Raw genomic sequence first — 25,239 nt, forward strand, 5'->3', positions numbered from 1 at the left:
AGTAGCTGAAGGGGATGGCTCTGTGCTGGACGGTGTGCTGGTAAGTTTGGAGGAGGGGTTGCAGTAAATGTTTCGTTGAGTTGTAAGTTGAGAGGTTGGAAGGTCGGAGGTTGTAGCTTGAGGCCGTCGTCGTCGATTCATTTCTCCGAAGCGGAAGGCGGCTCCTTATTCTTCAGAGACACAGCTCAACCTCCAACTTCTGAACAACATCCTAACAACTTCCTGACAACCTCAACCGCACTATACAACACTCCTCTAACCTCACCGTGCGATATTCCTACGTTTACGTGTCCTTCTGCCTCGAATTGGCCCCCTCGATATTCAGATACGGTCATGGTTGGGAAATGGGCACCCTGATCACTGCCCTGCCTACTCCCACCAACAGAAGGCGTTCCATGTGATAGCGTCGCCCAGAAGCCACCCTAGACACCTTTGGACCGGACGAAAAAGCAGGCTTTGGGATTAATAACTAAGTCAAGATGAGTTCGAGCGGGGGAGATGCGAGGCTGTTTGCAAGGGTATGTTCTGCTTGCTGTCTCCTGACTTGTATCACAAGTATCCATTTCTGTGGCCCGCAAATGAATCAATACGTACCTGTATAAACGGGCTATGATCGTCCCTTAACTCAGAGATTCTTGTACCGCTTGTTGAGTGCGCCATCATCGCTTCTGCCCCAAAGTTTGCGTTTGGTCGTCGATACGGCGCCCCGCTCCATCATATACTATTCATAAGCACTGTCTCTTGCACGTTATTCTACCCCCTTTGTTATAGTTCCTTGGAAATCCAATCGCCGGGAGTTTTATCTTACAACTCGCGTCCAAATGGTTGCCTTTCCTCCTCTATATGTATCCTCGGGCTCACTCACCACCCATCGTTTGCAGGGCAAAGTCGCGGAGCTCCGTCAGGAGCTCAACAGCGGCGGCAAGAAGGATCGAAACCACTCTGCGAAGAAGATTACGTTGAAGAAGATCGTCGCCAATATGACTATGAGCAATAATGATATGGTTGCGCTTTTCCCCGACGTGATTGGCTGTATGAATATTCCGAGCTTGGAGATTAAGAAAATGTAGGGCGGATCACCGAAACCTGACGCGGGGGAGGATCTGATGGGACGCAACGAAACTGATATTGTGGAAATAGGTGCTTTTTATTTCTCGTCAACTACGCCAAGTCGAAGCCGGATGTAGCTCTTAATGCTCTACCAATTCTAATCAATGTATGGATACCGAGACTGAGGGTTTATACACCTGTTGGAGATACACACTGACTGGAGCCCTGTAGGACATGGAGGATTCGAATCCCCTCGTGCGGGCGCTTGCCTTGCGGACAGTATCTTATATTCATGTCCCCAAGTTTGTTGAAGCGACGCTCCAGCCGCTTAAATTCCTATTGGGGGACGACGACCCCTATGTTAGAAAGACTGCTGCTTTTTGTGTTGCAAAACTATACGACCATGACCCGAGGCTCGTGGAGAAGTCCGACTTGATCTATCGACTGAATGAAATGCTCAAGGATGATAATCCCACTGTCGTATCGAGTGCTCTAGCTGCACTCACTGACTTGTGGGAACGAAGCGAGTCTATTCAGCTTACGATTGATTATAAGAGTGCATCTAAAATAATTTCCATCTTGCCAGATTGTTCCGAGTATGTACTCTATCACTCTGAGAAGTGAGTTTCTGATACATCAGTGCTAACAACATCAGATGGGGCCAAACATACGTGCTGGAAGCATTAATGTCTTACGTGCCGCAGGAATCAGCAGAAGCGCTTCTCTTGGCCGAACGAATCGCACCCCGTCTATCGCATTCCAATTCAGCCGTTGTACTGACCTCTATCCGGGTTATCCTTTATTTGATGAATTATATATCAGACCAGAAGCAGATTACCTCCCTTTCACGAAAGCTTTCTCCACCCCTGGTAACCCTTTTATCCAAAGGGCCAGAGGTTCAGTATCTCGCACTACGAAATGCCATCTTGATATTACAGCGGCGACCTGAAGTATTGCGGAACGATATCCGCGTGTTCTTTTGTAAATATAATGACCCGATTTATGTCAAAGTGACAAAATTAGAGTTAATCTTCATGCTGGCGACAAAAGATAACATTTCGGTGGTTTTAACTGAGCTGAAAGAGTAAGCAATGCCCCGTCCGAACATTATCGGCTACTTTACACTGCTGACTTCAATAGATATGCCACCGAGATCGATGTCCATTTCGTTCGCAAAGCCGTGCGTGCGATTGGTAAATTGGCAATCAAGATTGAATCAGCCGCGAGGCAATGTATTGAAACGCTAATCGATTTGGTGAATGCTAAAATCCCATATATCGTTCAGGAGGCCACCGTAGTCATCCGAAATATATTTCGAAAATACCCGAATCAGTACGAAGGGATTATTGGCACTGTTATCCAAAACATTGATGAGCTGGACGAGCCAGAAGCCAAAGCTGCAGTTATCTGGATTATTGGCCAATATGCTGACCGTATTGAAAACTCAGACGGCTTCCTCCAGGACTATCTCGCAACTTTCCACGACGAAACCGTCGAGGTCCAACTTGCCCTCCTCACCGCTACTGTCAAACTCTTCATCCAGCGCCCGACAAAAGGCCAACAGCTTGTCCCTCAGGTCCTGAAATGGTGCACAGAAGAAACCGATGACCCAGACCTCCGCGATCGCGGCTACATGTACTGGCGACTCCTCTCCACAGACCCCAATGCTGCACGTGCCATCGTAATGGGCGAGAAACCCCCCATAACCGCCGAGAGCGAAAAGCTGAACCCTGCCACTCTCGAAGAGTTATGTCTCAACGTCGGAACACTCGCAACCGTCTACCTAAAACCCGTCCAACATGTTTTCCGCAACGCGAGACCCAGACGCCTAGCTCCCAGTCCGGCGCTGCAAAGCCCACCACCAGACAAGCCTAGAGGCCTCCCTCTGACCCTCCAAGAGCACCATAATATTCCATCCAACGCCGCCGCCGCCACATCATCAGGTACCGCTGGTAAAGGTGACCTCGCCGCTGCTGTGAACGCCGCGGATGAGTATTTCGCCACGGTTGGACCGCAGCAGATCGCGGCTATGAACCTCAACAACGGCGTTGGTGGGGGCGGTGCGCCACAGACTCAGTATGTGGTCAATCAGAATCAGCAGCAGGCGTATGGACCCGGGGTTCCTGGTGGAGCGGTGACGGGAGAGCTACTTCTCATCTGAGACCGGATAAAAGACCACGAGAGGAGGAAGAACCAATTTGGATTTATTTGGATTGGGATAGACTAGGGAAGGCCTTTGGATGCCATGTGCTTTTTGTTGCGTGCCTTTTGGCCTTACGTCCTTTTGGCCCATGTGGAATGTATCCCGAGAAAGCATTCATTCGCATAATTTTTGTTGGATCGTCCCATATGTAATGTAGAGGCAACCAACCCCCTTTTCCCCCATTTTTTCAAAGATGTACGGTGCTTTTCTGTCTTTTCTTTCGTCTGGTCCTCCCTTACGATTGTAATTTTCTCGTCGTTTATACTTTTTATATTTCTATTTTGGTTTAGTTATGTACGACCATGCTTATTTTATATACTCCGCACTTCTCCAGTCAGTCTTTTTTCGTTCTTAACGCCACGAAGACTTGCCTCAAAAATATCCGCACGCCAACGACTTCAGTGCATATTGATACTCGATAAAAGATGACGAGAACTGTCAATGGGAGGACGCCTAATACCTACCTACTTCCTACTTCTCCCGCTTACCATTCTCCAGCTCCACCTCCTCGCATGCCTTCACAAAAATCTGCACAAAGTTCCACACGTCCACAAAGGTATTATACAACGGTGCCGGTGCAACACGAATCACATTCGGTTTCCGCTCATCCACCACAACCCCACTAGCCATCAGCCGCGAGAAGACACCATCCAGTATATCCCCACGTAGCAGGATGCTTAGCTGCGCACCTCGCTCCATCGGGTTCGAGGGAGTGATTATGGAGAAGAGTTTGGGGCCTGATGATTCTGGTTGCGGACAGGTTTTTAGCAGGAGATATTCCATGTAGGCGGTTAGCTGGAGGGATTTCTGGCGTAGGGCGGGCATCGTGGCGGCGGAGAACATCTCGAGGGAGGCAAGTACGGCGGACAGGTCGAGGGCGGAGGGGTTGGAGAGCTGGAAGCCTGCGGCGCCAGGGCGAGGGACGAACCCTGTATAGTTTTGAGGCACTTATTAGTTTACGGGGACTCATAGTTTTTCAGTTGTGAGGAGCGGAGGTGTAATGGGAGGCTTTATCGTACTGTTATCCATCTCGAACCTAGTCTGCTTATCTCCTCCCCACCATCCTGACAAGCGCGGTCTGTAACCTAGCCCAGACGAACTACTATTATCCACAGCTCCGTATCGCTCATGCACGAATAATCCGGCCATCGAACCAGGGCCGGAGTTCATATACTTGTAGGTACACCATGCAGCAAAATCGACTTTCCAGTCATGCAACTTCAGCTCGACGTTGCCGACGGCATGCGCGCAGTCCCAGCCAATAATTATGTTCTTCGAGTGCGCGTGCGCGGTGATTTTTGCGATGTCGAAGTATTGCCCAGTGTAATACTGGATGCCAGGCAAAAGGATCAGAGCAGTACTCGCGGCATGTTGGTTAATTACAGAGATGATCCTCTCGGTGGACAGGAGTGGATGCGAGGAATCCTCTGGCTCAATTAGGATCATGGCATTGTCGGGATCGAGGTTATGGTGCCGGATTTGGGATTCGACGGCGAACTGCCAGAGAGAGAAAGGGTTAGTTAGTCCTTTTATGTATACGATGCAAAATATACGGATTTCATAATGTTCGTCTTCTCAATGGCCTACATGATCACTAGGAAACGCTTTCCCCTCCAAGATAATCTTATACTTCTCCGCCGTCGGGCGATAGAAGCTCGCCATGAGGAGATGTAGGTTCGTAGTCAGCGTGCCCATGACGGCCACCTCGCTTGGCAAGGCGCCCACCACTGGCGCCATCAGATTTGCTGCCCTTGTATCTATATCGACGAAGGGGGGCATGAGCTCATCTTCATGCGGTGTGAAGTGGCCCAGCACGGCCTTGGTGGCCCAGGTTTGCAGGAAGCGATCCACATACGTGCGGGTGCTCTTGGGCTGGAGGCCCAGAGAGTTGCCGCAGAGATACGTGCATTGCGAAGAAGCTGTTTTATCTTCTTTTGGAGAGTTAGCATTTACTGATTTTCTGATATTTTTTTATGTGTTCTGCATGTAGGAGGGGAGAAAAAGTTGCGCCGGTGGGACGACGGGAATTGATTGGTGAGCTCATACCTTCTGCGCTTGCGATGATCGTCTTCCTAGTCAAGTCTTGCTTAGTTGGGATGATGAACTGCTCTCGAAAATGTGCAAGAGAGTCCTTCGCGTCTAGAGATTCTGCGAATTCTTTCTTCGTGACGTTTGCATCTTCTTTCGATGGAAAGGTGGGGGAGTCTTGCGGGGATGACATTGTGTGCGGCGCGGCGTTTTTGCTTTTTTTTTTTCTCTCTTTTACGGCGTTTTGGCCGGCTTATTTTCCTTATCAAAACTTGACCACTGCGCCGGGGGCCTTGAAGACCATTTGTTTCATACCTCGAATTGCGCCAAAACCTCTGATTGTTGCGCTGTTGTCCATGTAACTCCACAGCCCGAGACGAGACGTGAGGTGAGACGCAGCAATCAACCGATGCCAGCCGGTGGGGGAAAGCTGCGGGGAGGGAGACGATTTTGGAGCGGAAACTAATTAGTAAGGTTTGGAGTCTAGACTATATTTATTATGTGGACCGGAATCTCCTGCCTTTTCTGACCAGATACCAAGTGATATATAACTACGGAGTAGAGGATAACTCGCTGTTATATTTACTGTATACGTGTCTGCTTGAATGAAGTTTTGTAAATAACACATATTTAAAACACCTCATATTTATGCTATAACTACAGCTAAAACCCCAGCTTGAACCCAACAGATGATGGCACCAGGCGACCTGGCATTTCCTTTTCAATTTCATATTTGACTCTCCACCCAGAGCAATGACCAGGCAATAGCACTTTGGGATCTAGCTCTTTGAGACCTTTCACAGTGGCATTCATTTGAGCCTTGTCGCTCATTGCTAGATGGTAGCCACCAAAAATGGCGTACACGGGGTGGTCCTTACCAATCAACTCAATGGCGTGTCTTGTTGCGTTTACAATGCCGGCGTGGCTGCATCCGCTGAATACCACGATTCCCTTTCCTGGAGATATTTAGTAGGTACCATTGGATGCGAGGAGATTCAAGGCAAGTCACAAGAAACGTCGTGGATGGGCAGGGAGAGATAACAACAGACCTTTGATATTACAAGCGAGAAAACGCTCGTCAGCAATCAGTTCATCACTATCCCACTTCCCAGCGGCTTGGTCGAACCGAACTCCATATTTCAGCCCCGTCTCATACTCCGTCTTGCGGGGTATTTCTCCCGAGATAAGAAACATGTTACCCAGAACAGTATGCGTTTCGTCGTGATTCTCTACTTTCGCGCCGGCCTGTTCTATTTCTTGAAAGGTTGGATCGGCTTCCAAAGACACAATCTCTTTGCCCATCTGGATCCCTCTATAGTCTGGTCGAGATGGATGCAAGTCCACGACAAGGTCATCGTTTGGTAATCCTTTGCCCTTCTTTGCTTCATTGATCATCCGGATGGCCTTGAGCATGCCGCCTATGGTTGGGTTGCGCAAATTTTGGGCTTTAGCATGCAGTTTCTTGAATGAAAGCTTCTGTAAAATTGGTAATTAGGTACGAAACAGCAACCCAACAAGCACACTCACCGGAGTGATCACGATGCCAATGAGAGAGCTGGATCCGTTCCACGGAAGATAAATCCAGTCGTAACCTTTCTGCATTCCGCGCCCATGACTCCTCTGTAGGCCCTATGTCAAAAAGGATCGTTCGGCGCTCTTCTCCCTTTACGGCAGTCTAGATATTGAAATTCAAACATGTTCAACTTTGGGAAAAGTAGCTGCCACAGTAAATCATCTGGCTACAAGCGCATGGAAACCGTAAATGCTGAGATAGCTTACAAGAAGAACAGACAATCCGTGAGCAGAACAGCACACATCCTCCAGGCGGAATTCCTTGGTTGCTTCCGCTCGATCATGTATGTGATGCGGCGAGGTGAGGCCGATTTCCCCTATGAGCCGGGAGACTTTGACAGGACCCGGAGCTGGCGGGGACATAAGGTCAAGCTCATTATCGATGACCACGACGGCTTCAAGAGCGTCTATTTCCACGAGTGAGGAGGACATGGTTGGATTTTGCTTAATGAGAGAGAGATAGGTGGCTGTATGCTACTGGTAGGGCATGAATCCTGTTTTCTGTGTGCAGGGCTTATTTTATACTCGAAGGATCTCGGGGAACTTCACGCAGCACATATATATCTTGAGAGGTGACTCACTATATTAAAAGGGACACTAACCTTTATGATGGGACACCTAGCCTAATATGTAAACAGCACGGTCTTCCGTCTCTCACACCCCGTCAGAGCTGACAAGTGAGGCTGATATCAAGCATATAATAATGTTCCGTGGAGTGGAGACATTCATTAACAGAAACCCTGCACTGACAAAAACTTCGAACTGGTATGTTCTCTTATTTGAGTGAGCATTCATGGAGATACTTCCAAGGTTATGTTCAGGTAACTACAGCAGCATTTTTCAGCTCTCACAATTGCTCAACGGTTGGAAAACGCAGAAAGATTGACGATACAGCCAATTTCCAAACGTGGAAATATAAGTTTTTGCCGGTGGCCAGGTTAGATATTGAACTGAAAAGCCTGGCATTCTCTTCAGAAAGTAGTAAGTAAGGATTGCATGGTTGGTGCTTCTTCCAGCTGAGATGCGGAGTTCATGGAGTCTAATCTCGTTTCTGTCACTGTTGTCCACATATATGCCATAGAGGGGATACATTCATTCCTTGTGCTGAGTTGTTCAAGCCGCTGTACCTCGGCTTTGGAGACTTTTTGTCAGTTAACATGGATCCATTACATGACTGTTTCGAGCTGAAATTTCATGTATCTTAGTATGTGTAAGTAGCTAGGTATCATAAGCCTACATAGAACCTAGAAAAATATGATAGTGATAAACAAAGCTAGTCCTATTGTGTGTAGATACAAAATTGTTGCTTCTGCTCAACCCCGCATTCGGCCATTGGTTCTGGAGGTTCGGCGCCAACGGCCGCTAATTATTTTAGCCGAGAAATCATCCATGGACAAGAACAACCGGCCCACCCCCACATCAACATTCCAATCAGTCTGCACAGTTCATGCACTGAATGATAATAACAATGGTGATGACAGAGCGCATGGAGACGTCATACCCGCGCTGGCCCAGGCATGACCTATCTCACGGGGTGGTTGGCTAAGGAATTGGGACTCCAGTCACCAACCGGGCAGGAGGAACAGCCGAACCCGGTATTTACGTAACCTAACTAACAGGGCCAATAGCAGGCTGGGAGTAGAGTACCTTCGCGGATCGCGTGAACAAAAGGCGGATGATCTGCTGGTGTCTATTATTGGCTTTGGGGAAATAACGGGTTACACGTGGTGCCAACCCGGGCCGGAAAAAGAGCTCCGTGGTTCCAACCCAATTCCAACTTGGACCCATGGCAGTAGTTACAGTACCGTACCGTACCCCATTAAAACTACAGACACTAGACTTTTCTTTCATGACCCCATCACTCCCATTATATTAATTTTTTATATTTCTCAAGGCTATAACCCGTTCTAGCTTGTTCTAATTATTTAATTCTCTCTAATCTACATATCTACAATAAGAAACTGGGGTGTTGAGAAGGGAACGAGAACAGCCGGACAGTATTAGTAATCTATAACTAGTGGATTGACTTTTAGATGAGGCACTAAAGCTGAACGTGTGTCCAAAGAGTGGGTCTGCGCCGCAAACAAGACCCACCTGACATAACTCTTATATTTTCTTTCGGCAAACTATTCGGGCTTTTTTGTTTGTCAGAATTCTGCCCTTCAAACGAAGATATATATATACATAGATTATATATGTGTAGATATAAAATTTTCTTGTTTCTCTGCATCTGTTCCATTGAGCAGGGCGCTGTCAGCAACTAATTAAATTCTCATGGAGACTGAGCCGCTGCTCGCTCACCGACGTGGTATCGGCGAGAATGCTTTGGACCCAGAAATAAACACCAAACCTCACGCAGGAGACGCGGGGTCTTTTAGCAAATATGGCTATATCGACCCAGTCATCGAACGGCGGGTCGTGAGGAAGCTCGATCTGAGGATACCAACCCTGCTTGGGTTTTTGTGTAAGGGAGCAGTTATAAACCACATTCGAACATGAAAAAAAATCTTTTGGATTGGAAGGAAATTAATTTAAGCAACTTGAATTAGATCTGCTTAGCTTTTTGGATCGATCGAATATCGGCAATGCACGCATCGCGGGAATGGAAGAGGACTTGCAACTGGACGGCAGCCGATATGAATGGCTTCTGACCATTTTTTATATCTCCTACCTCGCTTTCCAGTTCCAGGGACTGATGTGGAAGATTGTTCCACCACACAAGTGGGCTGCATTTACAGTGTTTGGATGGTTTGTCTCTCCTCAGCGCTTCTGCTGCTTCTGCTCGTTTTAACAGTGACCTTATTTGTGACAATTTCCTGGTGATAATAGGGGCATGATTGCGACCTGCCAGGCTGCAGTTTTCTCATGGGAGGCAGAGATGGTGCTTAGATTTCTGCTTGGTGTCACGGAGGCAGGCTTTGGCCCAGGAGTTCCGTTCCTTCTCTCCTGTTTCTACCGACGTCACGAATTGGGGTTGCGGTGTGGCCTGTTCGTTTCTGCTGCTCCCCTTGCAAGTACCTTCGCGGGGGCATTGGCATATGGAATTACTTCGGTCCATACAAAGCTCGCCAGCTGGAGATTATTGTTCCTCGTTGAGGGAATACCAACTTTATTAATGGCGCCGGTTGTCTTCCGGTTTCTTCCTGATTCTCCGGCCAAGGCTAAATTCCTAAATGAGGAGGAGAAAGAGGTTGCTAGAGCTAGAGCATTGAGACAAGCGGGTCAAGTTGATCGCATCGGTGGAGTAAGCTGGAAAGAAATCGGGGAGACGCTCATGGATGCTAAATCGTGGCTGGTAGCAGTATGTAGCTAGCCGTCTATTAAACGGTGATAAATTGTCCGCGTGTGCTAACTTCACAATGCAGCTCATGTATTTCAGTTGCAATGTTAGCTATTCGTCACTGCCCGTCTTCCTGCCCTCAATCTTGAAAGATATGGGATTCACATCGATCAACGCTCAGGGATTGTCCGCGCCTCCTTATTTTCTCTCGTTCCTTACCAGTGTTATCACTCCATGGATCGCGGATCGCTACCAACAAAGAGGCTTAATGATTGCATTGCTGTCAATTGTGGGACTTACTGGGTATGTTCTGCTTGCTACGTGTACATCTGTTATCCCTCGATATATCGGTGTATGGATGGCCGCCAGTGGTGTCTTTCCGTGCATCGCCAATATCCTGCCCTGGGTTCTTAGTAAGTTACTTCCCTACACTTAATAAAAAAACATAACCACATATGCTAACATAGAATTCGTCTTCACCTCGGTAGACAACCAAGGGTCCGATACTCGCCGTGGTATGGGAATCATAATCCTGAATCTTGTTGGCCAGTGCGGTCCACTCTTAGGAAGTAACATATTTCCTACCTCGGACGGCCCGTTGTATGTTCGAGGCCAGTCCATCTGCGCAGCCTTTATGGGTCTCAATTGCTTCCTCGCACTGCTATTGCGCACGGTACTGGCGAGGCAGAACCGGCAGCTTGATAGGAAATACGGAACACTTGCTCAGCGCGCCCAACAGCGGGTGGAAACAGAACAGTTAGTTGTTGCAGAGGAGAATTATGGACCTGATTATAGATTTGTACTTTGAAGATGTGTATATATATAGTTATATATCGATGCTTGAAGTGAGAATAGACTAAATCTTGTCGGCGTAAGTGGATTCCACTTAAATAAGCTATGCCAAGCTTTCTTATCGCCCCACCGGCAATTCTTTAAATTGACCTCATCCTTTCAGTATCCTATTAAATAAACCTTTCGCTGCCGTGCTGCTTTTCACATCCAGCAACGAGTAATCTCTTGTTGCAAATACTGCTGATATGCAAATGTGATCTCTACCTTTGGTATACCCACTGCCAATACTTGCGAGAGTACTGTATTCAATTTCAGTTCAAACCTTCATCACTCTCAATTTCTTGATTCCCATCTCAACCTCTGGCTGTTAGTCCTTCACTGAACTTAGTCACTACATATTTGAATAACATTTTGGTCACGTATCAGTTTCTCCGTTTCTCAGGTATGGGTGAATGTGCAGCCAGGTCGACGTTGGGCCACTGCTGCAATTCCTTGAAGAGGAGGTTCACTGCCTCAGCATAGCTGTGAAAGCTTTCCACTCTGTTTGGCAGTAACACGGGCAAATTTGGTAGCTCAAAATGTTTTTGACTCGTCAGCAAGGCATTGTAGAAAGAGAATTTCTGAATAGGAATGAGATGTGAGTGGATTGTATTGTATCCTGACGAGATTTTTTTTTATTCCGATAGTGGAATGGGTGATTGACTTGAAGTGAATGGCTTCATTTATCTCTGTTCTTTTCAGCCGGACTTTTTGTCCTACTTACCAGCTACCTCTTTCAAGGGAGCAAAGGATCTTCTGGTTTCTCTGGCTGTCTCTGACTTTCATATAACACCCATCTAGCCATTCTGAGAATCCCTTCTCCTGCCTTCTCCCTCATTCTCTCCTCTTAGTTCTTGGTTTTACCCTGCCTGCTCCCTGCTTCTCTCCTCCTCTCATCTTTTCCCTCCTTCTCCCTCTTGCTTTCGATACTCTCTTTATTCTTCAAGAAGTCCACCACTTTTTCAGCCGGCTGGCTCTGGCCACTGGAACCTTTTTTCTGTGGCCGGCACGTATTCAGGAGACAGATCTTTTCTCCCTCAGTCCTCTGTGCTTGGGATCCACCCAGCCGATCTATTCCTTCGCCAGAATTGAATCTTTCGATCTCTATTCTTTGCCAATTCTCTACAAAAGTGAGAACTGATACCAATTTCATCATCTTCAACCAAATGTCCCTAATCCTCTTCGCCCCGGAAATAGTTTATTTGGTTCGTTTGAAGATTTCATCCACATGAACGCTATGGCCAAGCAGGCGGCCAGTCCCGACGGGAGTACCATAAACAACATGAACGCCCCAAGCACCAACGAGGGCTTAGGTGGTAGTGAGAATACGATTATTGAGATTGCGAAAGATGGGGATCTAGTAGTGAAAGTGATCGAATACGGCCTCGTGCCCAGTTCTGATACAACTACTAAAGCGCGCGGTCACCTGTGGAAACCGACAAAGTCTGCATCGTTCCAAGTGAGCAAGCAGGTCTAAACTGGCCGAGCACAGTGATGTCTTGGAGAAAATGCTCTTTGGTGGGTGGGAGGAGGCAAATCGAAAGATGATCACATTGAAAGAAGATAATATCACAAGGATGGAGTTGTGGTTTCGGATAATGCATGCTATATCTCTTCCGCCCGCCTGGAGAAAATTTAAATCCCTGAGATGTGCCATGTCATTTTTGGCTTGCGACAAGTATGCAATAGAGCGCGATGAAATGGTACCGTGGTTTCAGAAGTGGTGGGATGCACTATCAAGCGATACAATGTCGAATTTAGACCTCTGTGATATACTCTTACCCTGTTATCATTTTCTCTGCGCGCAGGGATTCAAGTGCTGACAAGGAAGCTGGTGTACGAGTCTCGGAACGCTATCTTCGAAACCAACCCAATCAGAGCTCACCAGACGTACCTGTGCCTGCCAAGCAGCATTATCGGTAAGTTTTGTGCCATGTTCACAAGCCATCGGGATTTTGTAGCCATTAAGACCCCTCCTGATATCATGGTCAGAAAATCCCGAACAAAAAGAGAGGACAAATACGAACATTATCCACGACCACATATGTTCCCCCATCGACGAGCTTGCCTCTAGTGTCAATTTCAAGTGCCAAAAGCGAGTAGCATTCAATTACATCAACGAGTTGCGTATGTTCCACGCTTCCCCCCCTTTTACCATCTTTCCGCCGTGGGAGCATCCGCGACATTCTTCAGTGCTTTGAGAAATTTGAAGAGTCATGAGTGAAAGCCGAGAAAGGTTGTGATGCGCACCCTGTTTGTGCCATCTGCTGTTACGACTGTGGAATTACCGTGCAGAGTACATGCGTTGCGCCTGAAAATCACTTCGATGAACTGGAACTTAGCTACAGGCGGATTGAAATAAATGGGGCTGATAGGAGAGAACGAAGCTATGATTATTCGTGCCGGGTCCCTGACATGCGCCATCGAATTCGGAAATGGCAAACAAAACGTAATGTTCCAATACGGGACAGCTTGAGTACAGGGGATAGTTCTACCCTGAAATAGACCCCGTTGCCTATCTGTTTTGTCATCCTCTTTTCTAGTCGCTCGTTGAGAGTTTATCTTTGTCATGGATTTTCTAGAAGCCCTTGATTCAGCTGGATGGTTCTTAATGCGCCGTTTGCCTTCGGTTTCGGCCCTGCTTTGCCTCGTCTTCATTTCCTTTTCTCACTAGTTTTGTTTTCTTCCGGTTGCCAATAGCCAATTCCACCCGTATTCTACGAGTGGATTGGCCAGCAACTGTTTTCTTGTGGATTTGCTGCAAGTTCCTGATGCAGGGTAGGGTGGATCGTGCTTTAATGCCCCTTTTGCTTTCCGCCCTGGCGTTGTTTTTCATATTTTTTATTTTTTATTTTGTACCTCATTTGGTTTTACTCGCACTGGCGATAATCACATACGAACCTCCACGTGGTATACTACCAATGAGGCCAGTAAATATGCTCTTTGAGTTTGATATTGTCCAATTGAGTTGTATTTGTGTCTAGTTAAAACAGCACGCCGCTTGGGGAACGAAAACACGGGCAAGCATCATCATGACGACATTTGTATACCCTCCGCCACCAGCTGATGTATTTTGCCACGATATACTTTCCTGCACTCCCTTTATATCCCTTTCTAGTAGCTTTTAAGGGAGAATCTTTTATTTGCAAAGAACCGTTAAAACACCTTGATTTGGGTAGCGCCTGCATCTACTCTCCCGTTACAAATCCTCTAGCCAAGTTTACGTGTAACACAGTTCAAAATGGTTAGGATTTCCGAGGCTATCAAGGAGGACCACCGGTTGCTGCGGGAATATCATGATAAGATCATCAATGCGGGAGATGAGGAAACGGGAACCCGTTGGGGTAACCAGGTAATTCTGCCAGCTATGCGCAAAGAGCTGAAGTTTCTAATAATATCTCCTTTATGATAACAGTTCACGTGGGAACTCGCCCGTTATACAGTAGCGGAAGAGCTTGTTGTCAATCCAGCTCTTGAAAGCTATATGGACCATGGGAAGATCATGGCGGACAAAGATAGAAGAGAGCAACAGGAGGTCCGTCCTCACTGACCCTACTCACATATCTCTTTGACCTAGCCCAAAGAGGTGCCATCGAAAAAGGGAAATCTTGTGCTTATATCGTTAACTGTTGCCAAAACTCGATGGAACAGATCAAGGAACAATTGTACAAGTTCCAGAACATGTCCGCTCAGGACCCAGAGTTTCGCCCGACGCTGGACGGCATCATGGAACGTTTGAATAAACATATTCACGAAGAAGAGGAGGAGGATCTAGCGTCCTTGGAGTCTGTCATTCAGCTAGATGAGTCTGAATCTTTGGCAAAGAAATTCAAGAGGACCAAAATGTTCGTGCCAACCCGCGCTCACCCGCATGCTCCTAAAATTACGACGTTTGCGTCCGTTGTGAGCTTTTTGGAAGCTCCTCTCGACAAGCTTGAGGATATGCTGAGGCGCTTTCCCGAGGAGGAGGATGAGTAGTAGTTTCAGTGGCCTTGAGAGGGTGCAAATGGCTCCTTCTGACTCTTGGTTTCGTTTTTGTGGAACGCATTGTTGCATAATTTTTATCATTTTTTCTCTTCATTTTGAAACGCAGATCAATCAACGAAAAGAAAAGAGAAAGAAAAAAAATCTGCCTTTGCTATGGGAAGGGTGGGATAATAGTTGTACATGCTCAGCTATTCGTTAATTATCGAAAACATTTAATGCTAAATTTGCACCGATTGTACTCAACATCTGTAACGTTACGTACTGGTATAACATATTTATTCTTTCACTTTATGCAATGTGGGGCTGGGTTCATATGTGCTTTCCACTCCGCCGTTGTTAAATGACAAAAGCAGCTGGGACTCCATCAGCAACCTATTTAGTAAATATATCGTCTGTACGCAGCGGAGAGTGGGAGAATTAGTCATCTTGCCTACCGGAAGGCGGTGTGAATACATAGCCAATAGGAAATAAGGTAATCAAGGGGAGTATTTTGCCACGTTAGTAATCTTTTGGCTTTGTTGAAGAATAAATGCAATCTTTCCATTCGCAATCAGCTTCTTCCTGTTTCTCGCCAAATGGATACTTTTTAATGGAATACCCTGCGCAGTTTTACCATTCAACATATACATCGCTGTCATGAATCAGCAGCTGCTTGCCTGCGCGGGCTGCCGGCTTGCGCAGGCTCAATCACCCGCCGCAACCGTCGTCCGCCAATCCCGCCGAGCACTCTCTATAGCCATCGCTTCCTCTGTATCCTCCCAATACTATGCCTCACATTCAATCCTCCCAAAACTCCCGTTTCTGCACCCATATGTATATCGCCCGAATACTCGATGTAACCAAGCATCTCGAAAATCCAGTCTGTTCCCGGCTCCTAAGCAACTCTCTGCGTTCTCAACGACACACCCTAAACAGGCGACGAGGGTGGTATTGAATCCGCGGACTGATGACGAGGGAAAGCCTCAGATGATTGATATCTCTCCCCGTGCAGCGCAGGTATGGAGCTTTCTCTTTTTTATCTTTTCTTTTTTCTTCGTGTTGTGAACCATAAACCCGCGATAGACTGGAACGTAGGTTCCTGGCTCAACCCACTGCGCTCCTTTTTTGTTAGCATGGGAGCGAATGCGATAGGCCCACCGGTATTTAATATGTGGTGAAGAGGAAACAAGCACATACGACCATAGGGAGTGGAAAGCAGGGCTTCCCGTCCGCTCAGCCGTACTTAAGCCACTCGCCGGCCGGTTAGTAGTTGGGTGGGTGACCACCAGCGAATCCCGGCTGTTGTATGTTTTTTGACGCTTTTCTTTTTTCTTTCTTTTTTCTTTTTTCTTTCTTTTTTCTTTTTTCTTTCTTTTTTCTTTTTTCTTTCTTTCTTTTTTTTTTTTTTTTAAAAAAAAAAAAAAAATACTTGCTTAGACGCGTTTCGGTAGATACCTTTCTTACCTTTGTATAAAATTGCTAACGTACTTTAATCCACCAGCGTTTACGGGAAATTACCGATCCTTCGTCAAAAAAACCCACTCTCCCAGTGGTCCCGGAAGGGGTTGTACAAGATCATCTCCGCGTCACTGTATCGAGTGGGGGGTGTCATGGTTTCCAGTACCTGATGACCCTCGATTCCGCATCCAACATCGACCCCGAGGAGGATACAATTTTTGAAGCGGAGTCAGAGGCTTCAGGAGAATCATCACCGGATGGAAAGGCTCTTGGTGAAGCCAAAGTTGTTATGGATTCGGCAACATTGGAGCTTCTAAGTGGCAGCACGGTTGACTATACAATGGAACTGATAGGAAGCCAGTTTAAAATTACCAACAACCCCAGGGCGACCAGTAGCTGCGGTTGTGGAACCAGTTTCGACGTACCAGCGTAACCCTCTGACGCTGAGATCTTTAGATATATAAAGAACATATGTTGCCCGTCGAAGGGCGCCGGAGTCCGTTTTACATATGTTGCACGGTTATCTCCGCTCATTTGTTTGCTTTGGAGTCCCTAGAGCGGCGTTCCCCCATCAGTATTTACGGTGATATTTTGGCGATTTACGTTCAAATAACTAAGAGATAATATCTTTGGTCCCTTACCGCATTTCTGTCGTCATTCACCCAATCATGCAATTTTGATATTCCCTGCCTTTACCTGTCCTCCGATTCCACTATTTCACCTACCCAATCTAGCTGACTGGCAATATGGTAATTTCTACTTCCATATTCAATTTCCGCTAGGCAGCTAAATGCACTGCTTGAGTTAATATTCCCCGACATATTCATGGAGATAAGAAGTGCCCTGGTCTTCTCCGCCACTTGGCTTCACTGCCCCTTATTCCTCTATCCCCATTCATAGTAGCGGCACCCATGCGTGTGCATATCAAGATCGTATATATATCTATCCTTATCTTCTTCTACTTCGGTCTCCATCTCTTTCCCCTTTATCCAAGTCAGAATCCTTTGCCTTCTGTATCGTCCTATTTTATATTTTATATTATCTACTATCTCATTTTTATATGTGGCTGTACTACCTTTCGACTTCCAGCGTCGAATACTTACGAACTATCTTTATTACATATCATCTTCTCTAGCAGGAATGCGCCTTATCACGGTATATTTCGAATCTTTCCCTTAACGCTCGTGTACCAGTTTTCGCGAGGGACAAATGACATCATTGTCTATACTGTTCTCACTGTCAACAGAAAAGTTGGAGAATAATTATGTCTGGCTAAAAAGCTTAGTCGACATACGGCGGAGAGGGTAGTTCTCGCTATTCTCACCATTTCTCGCCATTCTTGTCACTGAAAGCTAATATTACAATCCTCCTCCAAGGGCGTGACCAGGAGCATGGGCAAAAGATTTCGCTTTCCCCGACGAACTCCAATAAGAAATGATTAGGCTCCGAATTTACTACCCCCCGACGAATATATGAGGTAATGTTAGTTTCGCAGTGCCATCTGTATGTACTCTTTCGTACATTCTCTAGGGTGAAGAATGCTTGACCGAGTCCATCAAATTCTTCTAGAGAACATGAACTTGCTCTCTAGTACACTTGATACATCATTGGAGACCCAGCTAACTTTACCTAGGCTACCTAAATATCTTCTATGTTTGATGCTTAACTCCCTCCTCAATGTTGTTAGATAGCTTAACTGCTTCACGGAATGCGAAAATGTCATCTCCTCTCGCGTCTGGGGACAACGATCTCCCGTTAGCGTTAACCAACAGGGTAGAGGAATGGGGGTTGACTACCTTGTTGGAATCTGTCCGCCAACGTAGCTTCCGCGCCTGAGGAGCTGTCCTAGCGTCTACGTTGCCTTCTAGCTAGCGAACACGCAAAACCCCCTATCCACAAATAACATCCGCTCCATTGGCTCTACCAGGAGCTCGATGATGAGAACTATTCATGGCACGCCTTTGATATCCTCTTCGCGCCTTGCTTCACGATACGCCAACACAGCTTTCGGACCAGCGGTGGCGACCCTAGTCTCAAAGTTACTATCATTCTTGACGGGACAAAAAGTTCCTTTCACTTCCGTTGGTCTCTTAGGAACGCACCCTTATATATGTACTGTCTCCATATGGGACTTATTTATACTGCTGATGGACCCATCTTTTCGCGTTTGGTGGCGAAGAGCATGTGAGGCTCCGAATGGCCACATCTCTAGGATTCTTCTAACTCCGCATGGAACGCTTGCTCTCTCAGTAGCTTGCTATTTATTCCATAAAAGCGTCCTCTCCTAGTCCCCGGCTTCAACGTTATATGAATTTTTCTTATGTTCAATAGGACAAGTTTCCACGATAAAAAAAAAAATCCCCTACGAAGTTTCTCGCAGAACAAAGCAATCAAGGCAATGAAAATCTACTTCGGCGAAAGGGAATTTCGAGATAGATCATCTTCTGGCAGGGCCATCCGTACAATTGGTGAGCTAAGGCGGTTCACCACGCAATCAGCCCAGTCAATTCTCAAGGATGAGCTACCTCAGCGCAAACTGTCACCCTTGCATAAGCTGTACCCTAACAGATATTGACTTATGAAATTGCTACTCTACTCTCATTCCGATCTACCTGATGGAAGTTTTATTTCAGATACCAAGGCATGGAGGGAATGTTAGGGGCCTAAGATGCCATAAAGGTAGTATGTCTCCCGCTTCTTTATGAGGCCCCGGAGAGAGTACAACCCAATATTGATCTATGAAAAGTTACTTTACGCTGGATACCAAGACCGCGAGGCTCGCTTCTGGACAAGGGAAATTAAGCCAACTGTCTAAAAAGATACATCCAGCACATCGATAATTAGTCATCTCAGGTTTGAAGATGAACGGGTGCGATGTACGATACATAAGCTGGACAAGGAAGATAATTGGCATCCCATCCTGTTCCAATCCCGCCGCCTGAAGTCACCGGGGCCACAAAATAGATTTGGATAGCCATCAGAGATATCTCCATTCGATATCGCAAACTATACCCTGCAAGTAGTGAGGAATCAACTCCAACTCACGAGGTTAAGAACTAGGAACTTCGGAATCTGGTGTTCAAGTTCAGAACCAAGTGTCAACAATATTGGACCACCGAACTGGAATGCCTCGGCCTGGTGAGGGCCTCAATCCACTGTCCTCAATACTTTGATAACAACCCTTTCACTGTGATCACAGATCGTTGTTTCTTGATCAATGGCGTGGAATCAAAAGGGACCACTCACAGGAATAATTGATTAAATAACTGGGGCTTATTCCTTGGGCAACTCGTGGGCCGTATGATCATTAATTACAAGAAGGGTACGCAACACATCAATGCCGACACCCTATCCAGGCTTGAAATGGCGTCCGCGGTGACCTACCCTATGTCCGACTTCTAGCTAGTTAACAAATACCACACTCGTCTGGTGGCTGAGTCACTGCTTCTCGTGCCGCAGCCGTTTTTGGCTGCGGTGCCTGATTCTAGTGGCTCTACAAGCATACTTCAACAGGAGCAGACTGTCTATATCTTCATCGTTTGTGTTCAGATAACGGTGTCGATACCTCATCAGTATTTCGGCTCCCTACCTCACGGCGCCGATTTTAACACCACAAGCTCCTATCAGGGAAAAATGCGAGCCCCAAATAACAATTGCGAAAATTGATTTGTATCATACTTCTCCTACCCCTAATTTCAAACAGCGGCACACTGACTATCAATAACCTCTCTCACTCTTTAACGACAACTTTTTCCTCGAGTTCATGAAAGCCCTGAACCATTCTCGGAACGTATCAATGAAAAGATATTTCAAGGTTCCAAAACTTGGAAGAATCCGGCTTTGCGTGTCTATTTTATAGGCTCAGACCAATTGGCCAGACTGCGGAAACCGTTATTCAAGCGCCTGTGGTGAACAAGACGTGTTTTCCCAATGACACAATGTCTGTAAGATAGTACATGCCGACGGCCTTTACATCCTCGCCGCAGAAAAAGAAAACCGCCATTCCAATCTTACTCCGGTTTCTCTTGTTATTTGGAGCCTCTAATGTTAGAGCTCATTACCCACTAAATCACCATTTATTTCAGACACTTAATATCCGTTACTGGAAGGGTCGTCCTTACAGGGATGTCTATCGAGTCCACAAACCTTTTTTAGCTTCAATTTTAGTCATTTAGAACTAATAAAATATTGATCACAGCCGACAAGATACCCCCATCCTTGAACTTGGACATTCGAGAAGAAATTTGCATACATTCCCTTGGGGAATGAACGAGCAAATCCTACCCAAAATGGCCCTATTCTCCTATTCATCTAGTCAGAGATCTCTATTACACTGATTGTTTAGCATTCATCTGTCACTGCTTCTTTTACAAATCAATTCTCTTCTCCCATTGTGTCAATTGCTTGGAGATGCCTTTCGGAGTGGGTGGCTTTGATGCGCGCCTGGCCGCGCCACAACATACCATACCTCACACCTCCCACAGTCAAAGGCCTAAGAGCAAATGCTAGTACCTTTGAGATCACAGGCTTAGTTTAATCTAACTTGTCAATCCTGGAAGGTCTCCTGCGATTATTGCCCCTGAAGATCCTGAAGGTACACGTAAGGCGAAGAGGGGTGGCCACTCATCGTGTCATCTGGAAAAATTTGAGTTTGACCTTTAGTGGTCATTGAATGTTACTGGCAATCGACCGATTAACTAACGACTCTCTTCACTGAAGACCTGTATACTACGGGAGAGCCCTCAAAATGGATGATAGGGAACTTCCGCAAAGGTCATGTTCTTTGCTTCACAGCCGTCAGGAGAGTTCGAAGCGTTGAAATCCGCACAGTGGCCACCGCAGCTATCACCAAGGACGCAAAGTGCAGGAGTCACTGGGCAATCAAGCACCCGAAAGTACGTACTTGGACACCACTTTTCCTTTGTTAACGCGCATAATATTATTTCCTCCATTATTAAATTCCCTAACTTCCTAAGAGAATTCATAGCCTATGTGGATGGTAGTAAAGAATGTATGGGAGCTGCAATTCATCAGAAGGATCATCCAGGAAAAGAACGCCCTGTTGTTTTTCTTTCCCTCACTCTAAAAGGTGGTGTAAAAAAAAAAAAAAAAAAAAAGGATCAACTGAATTAAAGACAGCAGCCTTAGTCTGTGGAGTGCGATAGACATGAAAACAGGCGAAGTCTGGATCAGGTATAATATTATGCGCGTTTACAAAGGAGAAGTGGTGTCCGAGATCGGCTACTCGTTTTTTGAATCGGAGAATTCCTCCGAGTTTGCTATCACCTCTAACCTATCACCACTGAAGGAATTTTGATGGAATTAAGTTTTTTATGTTCTATATATCTCCGTCACTCCATCCAAAGACTTCATCAGTGATACGTGAGAAGAGCAGGTCTAAAAACGCATCATTTCAAGTCTATACAACTCCCGACACTCGTGAACGGCAATTCAATGACAGATGACGCACTTTTGAAGAATTATCTGCATATTCCACTCTTTCAAAACTAGGAGTTGCGAACTTGTGCGGAATGTGATCGGATGCTACATACACGGATACGTTGCTAATCTGAAAGAAATGGAAGCTAGACAATCTAGCAGCCCTGGAGGACCCAAACCAAACATGAAGCTAAGAAGCTTCGTATTTTGCACAGTTCTAATAAAATTATGCAGAAAACTTTCAACTCTGACAGGACACTCTGGTTAACAAGGAATATATTCAGCAGTGTCTCACCCAGATGATATCATCAAAGGATGATGTGAATCCCTCACACTCAGCTTTACAGTCTGTTAACTCGTTGCTCATGAAGATACCTTGATCCAGAAGCTGGCCCTTCGACTGAATCCTGGAAAGAGGCCTGAATATACTCCCACAGGGTGCCTAGGGGGAGTAGCAAGCCAATCCTTTGTGACAAACCTGGTTGAAAGGTTCAGAAACAGGTATCCCAAGCTTTTTTGGCGACAATATACGCTCAATATTATTTCTTCTTCAAGGCGTCCACCAATTTATATGTTCAAATAAATGCCATAATGATATCTTCATCAAAGAGGGGAAAAGAGGAGTGAGTTTGAAAGAAGGAACCCGAAGGTTTTCCAATATGCACCCATGAATACCAAGATAACGGAATTATGAAAGACTGGAAACCCCAAATCAAAGGACCAGTACGGAATACCCAGGGAGATCTTAAGTGCAATAATGGTGACAAGCATTTTGCATGCTCGCGCTAGGTGGCCAAAAACCTGCAATGTTATCGAAGATAAACTCGGAGAAGTACCCTGGGCTGAGTTACTCTGATTATAGAATCCGTCAAGACAGCTGTGTCCAGACAAGCAGGAGAAAGTCTCGGATGTCATAGATACATCAGAGAGATTTGCTAATGAGGTGATGATGATCACTGCTCGGTCCCAGTTCCATCGCATGAAAGATTTTTGTTTTCCTCGTCTGTAGGACACCGGGGCAAAAGAGCTCAATCACCACCAGACTAACTGGTAGGTAGGGGCTCGACATCATCAAGAATATATGATGATTTACGTCCACTACGCAGAGAGCCGATCCATTTTGTTGACAATTGTAATTGATGGCCAAAGAGAGATAGATGGGCAGCATACACAATACAAAACAACGCTTTACTTATGGTGGCCGGTGCAATTCCACGACTCCCCCAACAGCAGAGCCGCTGGACTCTACTCTTGACACCTAGTTACCTCCCGCGAATGACGATTCGTTATCGGAACGGGACATGCCACAACATCAGGGACGCCCTTTCGTGCTTGCACAACCTAGAGGATGATTCGGAGGAGATTCCCTCAGACAAGCGAGGGAATGTATCTCAAGTCCCCATCCAAGTTGGCAGGCAATCGGATAAGAAGACTGGCGTATTTGTAACATCTGCTTCTGATATTGGCATAGCACTTTCGGACGAAATCAAAAACCAGTTGTGCTCGGAGCTGCCGCCGGACCCCGCCGTACGGAAGATCTTCCTAAGGTTGCTCAGGGCCGGTGAAGACTATCTGTTTAAAATAAAGGATGGTCTTTTTTTATTTCGCGGGCAGTCGACTCTGCGTTACGAGGGCGTTAGACAAGGACAATGATGTCACCACACACCCTGGCCTCCACTGGACGGAGGACAGCGCGTCCTGTCTGTCTTCTCTATTTAGGGATGTAACGCAAGCTCTCCAAAATATGTGTAATATCAGTCATATCTAGCATATTGTGCAAAATTGGTCGTCTGAGAGCAGTAAATGATAAACAGGATAAGGAGATCAAGGCTTTGGAGATAGGGAACAGGGATCTGATAGATTCTTTCTGTGAAGAATAGATGATTATACAATTATTATGACCTGCCAGTGACAGGGCGTCTTATGAGACTCTTCTGAGGTGTTTGCAATCTCAATGAATTAAGATACATGAACCTGCGCTAGGAAGAGAAATAAATAGCCACCGTTATTCAGGCTCAGGGGCACCTGGAGATGCCTTCAAAGCTATCGAAGCCAATAGAATTTCATCCTCGTTCAATTTTCACTCCGATCACCAAGGCCTCAACATCACATTCTTCCTCACTTCTATCATCAGTGTGTGAACAAACTAGAATTCTACTCTTCCCCCACTCCTTCAGCCTTCAATTTTAGAACCAACACCAACGCATGACCATCACCCACCCTCTGACAACCTCTCATCATGTTGCAAACGAGGTTTTTTCGTCAGCTTATGTTCGAGCAATTTGAAGCTCTAATGGGAATGCTTGGGTAATTCCGCGAACATATTCTCTTCCGAGCCCTTTGGAAGTAAAGTATTTCACTGAAATGGGTCAGAAGCCTTAATAAGGTAATGAGGATCAAACTCATAGAGATTTCAGATGAGCTGTCTACACTCACAGCTGTAAATATTGAGAAGGCTGAGCTGAAACTCAAGAAGAACATAAATAACAGACTAGAGAAAGAGAGAAGGAAGATATGATGTAGTCTGACCACAGAAGTACTTCTTTGAACAGACTCTTGACATGAATTGTTTATCAGAATTTAAGACACTCTATACCAAGCAAGTTCCAGGAATTAGAAGAGAAGAAGCCGGAAATTGAGAGATAAATAGCAAAACACTGCAAAAAAAATCAAAATCAAAATCAAAAACAAAAAAACAAAATATCCACATTTCTCTAGAATCATTCAATGATCATCAAACGCTCGCTTACGCTCGCTTTCCTGCTTGCGCAGCCCCCTCTACCACCACCACCACCACCTCTCCCTCTATCACTCTCTTCCACTCTGTATCACCTCTATCACCATTATCAGATTAATCAGAGCTGTACAGGCTGCAGAGCCAGATGTTCAATCCCATCCATGAATTCAAAGAGATGCACATGACATCACATGAGATCATGGTACAGAGCATTTAGCAGTGCATGAACACAGAGAAGAGTATAAGAAATGTAAATACTGTAGAGAATGTATGAAAAGAGCAGAATGAAAAAAAGAATGAAGATTTGAAGATGAAGATTGATCTGAGCTGTATGAGCTGGAGAGCAGAGCTGAGCATTCAAATATTTTGTGGGATGGTTAATCTTCTATTCATTATCAGAGGAGCTAGCTACATTATATTACATATGAGAGATCATGTGTAACTAGATGGAGCAATTGCTAGGACAATGCCACTGGTCGGGCTGGTTTTTCTATAATAAATAGAGAGAAGAGATAGTTGACTTTGAAAGCTGAAATAAACTTTATAATCTTATGCATCTGTTTCTCAGTAATTGACTAGAATAATCAGTATGCTTTTTAGAAGTAGTCATTTAAAGTTCACAGATGTATTGAATTTCTTAATAGATTATCTCAAAATAATTTGAATATCTTTTTA

The 25,239-nt window shown here is 45.8% G+C and overlaps 8 protein-coding genes and 1 non-coding gene across 10 annotated transcripts; 7 read left to right on the plus strand and 2 right to left on the minus strand.

The window, feature by feature from the left end:
• The first annotated feature begins 20 nt into the window (after positions 1-20).
• Positions 21-6,577, plus strand: BDBG_07081 (AP-2 adaptor complex subunit beta). The gene is made up of 6 exons (XM_002622524.2): positions 21-518; positions 882-1,066; positions 1,141-1,216; positions 1,282-1,646; positions 1,706-2,134; positions 2,191-6,577. The coding sequence occupies exons 1-6, from the start codon at positions 480-482 to the stop codon at positions 3,209-3,211; spliced, it is 2,115 nt and encodes a 704-aa protein (XP_002622570.2). The 5' UTR covers positions 21-479; the 3' UTR covers positions 3,212-6,577.
• BDBG_07082 (kynureninase) lies at positions 3,189-5,748 on the minus strand. The gene is made up of 4 exons (XM_002622525.2): positions 5,300-5,748; positions 4,841-5,184; positions 4,273-4,750; positions 3,189-4,182 (listed from the first exon to the last, which is right to left on the minus strand). Exons 1-4 carry the CDS (start codon positions 5,472-5,474, stop codon positions 3,725-3,727), a joined length of 1,455 nt encoding a protein of 484 aa, XP_002622571.1. The 5' UTR covers positions 5,475-5,748; the 3' UTR covers positions 3,189-3,724.
• On the minus strand, positions 5,871-7,435 carry BDBG_07083 (metallo-beta-lactamase superfamily protein). Its single transcript, XM_031722928.1, has 4 exons — positions 7,061-7,435; positions 6,809-6,956; positions 6,331-6,699; positions 5,871-6,237 (listed from the first exon to the last, which is right to left on the minus strand). Exons 1-4 carry the CDS (start codon positions 7,283-7,285, stop codon positions 5,945-5,947), a joined length of 1,035 nt encoding a protein of 344 aa, XP_031579961.1. The 5' UTR covers positions 7,286-7,435; the 3' UTR covers positions 5,871-5,944.
• Positions 7,436-9,001: 1,566 nt separating this feature from the next.
• BDBG_07084 (retrograde regulation protein 2) lies at positions 9,002-11,112 on the plus strand. Its single transcript, XM_002622527.2, has 5 exons — positions 9,002-9,317; positions 9,403-9,601; positions 9,683-10,154; positions 10,219-10,546; positions 10,622-11,112. The coding sequence occupies exons 1-5, from the start codon at positions 9,128-9,130 to the stop codon at positions 10,939-10,941; spliced, it is 1,509 nt and encodes a 502-aa protein (XP_002622573.1). The 5' UTR covers positions 9,002-9,127; the 3' UTR covers positions 10,942-11,112.
• Positions 11,113-12,201: 1,089 nt separating this feature from the next.
• On the plus strand, positions 12,202-12,441 carry BDBG_07085 (uncharacterized protein; the record flags this gene model as incomplete). The annotated part of the gene is made up of 1 exon (XM_031722929.1): positions 12,202-12,441. The coding sequence occupies one exon, from the start codon at positions 12,202-12,204 to the stop codon at positions 12,439-12,441; it is 240 nt and encodes a 79-aa protein (XP_031579962.1).
• A 1,764-nt stretch (positions 12,442-14,205) lies between these two features.
• Positions 14,206-14,942, plus strand: BDBG_07086 (HHE domain-containing protein; the record flags this gene model as incomplete). The annotated part of the gene is made up of 3 exons (XM_002622529.1): positions 14,206-14,316; positions 14,380-14,499; positions 14,616-14,942. 3 exons carry the CDS (start codon positions 14,206-14,208, stop codon positions 14,940-14,942), a joined length of 558 nt encoding a protein of 185 aa, XP_002622575.1.
• Positions 14,943-15,363: 421 nt separating this feature from the next.
• BDBG_07087 (iron-sulfur protein Isa2) lies at positions 15,364-18,827 on the plus strand. The gene is made up of 3 exons (XM_002622530.2): positions 15,364-15,947; positions 16,432-17,692; positions 17,765-18,827. The coding sequence occupies exons 1-2, from the start codon at positions 15,588-15,590 to the stop codon at positions 16,819-16,821; spliced, it is 750 nt and encodes a 249-aa protein (XP_002622576.1). The 5' UTR covers positions 15,364-15,587; the 3' UTR covers positions 16,822-17,692; positions 17,765-18,827.
• On the plus strand, positions 16,126-16,241 carry BDBG_17545. Its single transcript, XR_004198602.1, has one exon. It is a non-coding gene; the product is annotated as a 5S ribosomal RNA (ribosomal RNA).
• A 6-nt stretch (positions 18,828-18,833) lies between the features above and the next one.
• BDBG_07088 lies at positions 18,834-23,480 on the plus strand (the record flags this gene model as incomplete). Of its 2 annotated transcripts, XM_031722931.1 has the most annotated exons (2): positions 18,834-19,070; positions 19,135-23,480. In XM_031722931.1, exon 2 carries the CDS (start codon positions 23,022-23,024, stop codon positions 23,478-23,480), a length of 459 nt encoding a protein of 152 aa, XP_031579964.1. In that variant the 5' UTR covers positions 18,834-19,070; positions 19,135-23,021. The 2 variants fall into 2 exon arrangements, with proteins under 2 accessions (XP_031579964.1, XP_031579963.1); XM_031722930.1 differs by having other exon boundaries at positions 18,834-23,480.
• Positions 23,481-25,239: the final 1,759 nt, after the last annotated feature.

This window comes from Blastomyces gilchristii (assembly GCF_000003855.2).
Source record: "Blastomyces gilchristii SLH14081 genomic scaffold supercont1.17, whole genome shotgun sequence".
In the NCBI taxonomy this organism is placed as follows: domain Eukaryota; kingdom Fungi; phylum Ascomycota; class Eurotiomycetes; order Onygenales; family Ajellomycetaceae; genus Blastomyces; species Blastomyces gilchristii.